At 42.7% G+C, this 1,408-nt stretch overlaps 1 protein-coding gene across 1 annotated transcript in view; it reads left to right on the top strand.

The window, feature by feature from the left end:
* The first annotated feature begins 1,217 nt into the window (after positions 1-1,217).
* Positions 1,218-1,408, top strand: part of LOC113383330 — a 59,244-nt gene continuing 59,053 nt past the window's right edge. Inside the window, exon 1 of the mRNA XM_026621605.1 lies at positions 1,218-1,346. Coding sequence (XP_026477390.1) covers positions 1,218-1,346 — 129 coding nt within the window. The remainder of the gene's footprint in view (positions 1,347-1,408) is intronic.

Genomic DNA, 1,408 nt, shown 5'->3' with positions numbered 1-1,408 from the left:
ATTTTTTAAAAACGATTAACATTTTTGAAAAAATTTTACTTCAAAAAATTAGATTTTTGAGAAACTAGGACTTTGACAAAAAATTACTTTTTTTGGAAATTTTTTTTTTGAAAAAAAATGTTTTCTTTATTTTGACATATTTTGGAAATTCTGAACTTTTTTCAAAGCAATCGTACTGCTTTAACTGCATAGAGACAAAATGTAAAAGGCGTAAGCGCAGCGTCGCCGTCTAACGGATAAACATTGGTACGGAACCCATAGGAATGCAAACAAAATTTATACTTATTGTTAAAATCTCTATAAAATATCTGATAATTTGATGTGCATATGTCTAATGATCATTTTTGACCGCCAAATGTCATTTTTTTTACTTTTTTCATTAGATCTCCGAAACCGATAGACCTGCCTTTATGAAAATTTGATCAGTTCTTCATCTTGTCAATACAAGTAGAATGCTCCGTTCTCTCAAAAACTGAGTTACCGTTTTTGGCACTTTTTGCCCCGTATCTTCGGAACGACTAGACCTGCCTTCGCCAAAACCTAATCAGCACGTCTCCTTATCAATATAAATCGAATGTTTTTTGAATTATTTAAATCGGTTGATCGGTGTTCCCGAAATCGACGACGAAATTTGTTTCCGCACACACACCCAACGCACACACTCACACGCACACCACATCACACGCACACACACATACACACACATACACACACATACATACACCCCATCGGGAGAAGCCAACTCCTACCGGGCGCGTCCCCAGGTGGCGGATAGGGGGTATCCTAACCGATCGTAAGATCGGCGGATTGGGGCGAAATAAAATAGCCCTCGCGGACCAAATATGCATCGGAGCTGAGGAGTAACAGCCACCGTCCGTGTATAGTGGAAAAAATTAAAAACTCCCTTTTGGTTGGTCACACCATCTGACCTAGGGTCCACATACGGAAGAGGATGAGGGGACACTGCTCGAAAGAGATGTGTGGATGATCCATATAGCGCACCGTACGTGAAAACTCCGCATCAACGTGCCGCACCCACGGGAGCAAGAGGATGCCAATGAAGGAGAAGGTGCACGGCCGGAGCGGATGTTTTTTTTCCCGCTCCAATGGTCACAAGCTCTTACAGTAATGGAGGTAGCTGTAGGAGTGACCACCCCTCCACTTCCAAGGCACCGCGTTCGGAGACGACCTTTGCTCTGGAGGACTATTTAAATAGCATGGATAACTATGAAAACCCAAAAAAACAAGAGACAGGTGACGTAATTATGGACGTCGAGCACGATGCGGCAAAAGCCGCTATAGTAAAAGGAGGCAAGAAGGTTCCCGGTAATCTTCACCGTGACAGAGTAAAACTCTGCCACCATCGACTAGATGTCGTCAAACGCCGATGGAGAGACTTGGCTCCAAA

Source organism: Ctenocephalides felis, unplaced genomic scaffold, assembly GCF_003426905.1.
Source record: "Ctenocephalides felis isolate EL2017-DRISC unplaced genomic scaffold, ASM342690v1 CF-g0.4_SCAFFOLD_00845, whole genome shotgun sequence".
In the NCBI taxonomy this organism is placed as follows: domain Eukaryota; kingdom Metazoa; phylum Arthropoda; class Insecta; order Siphonaptera; family Pulicidae; genus Ctenocephalides; species Ctenocephalides felis.
The sequence above is the reverse complement of the archived record's forward strand: the minus strand, read 5'-3'. Positions and strand labels throughout refer to the sequence as shown.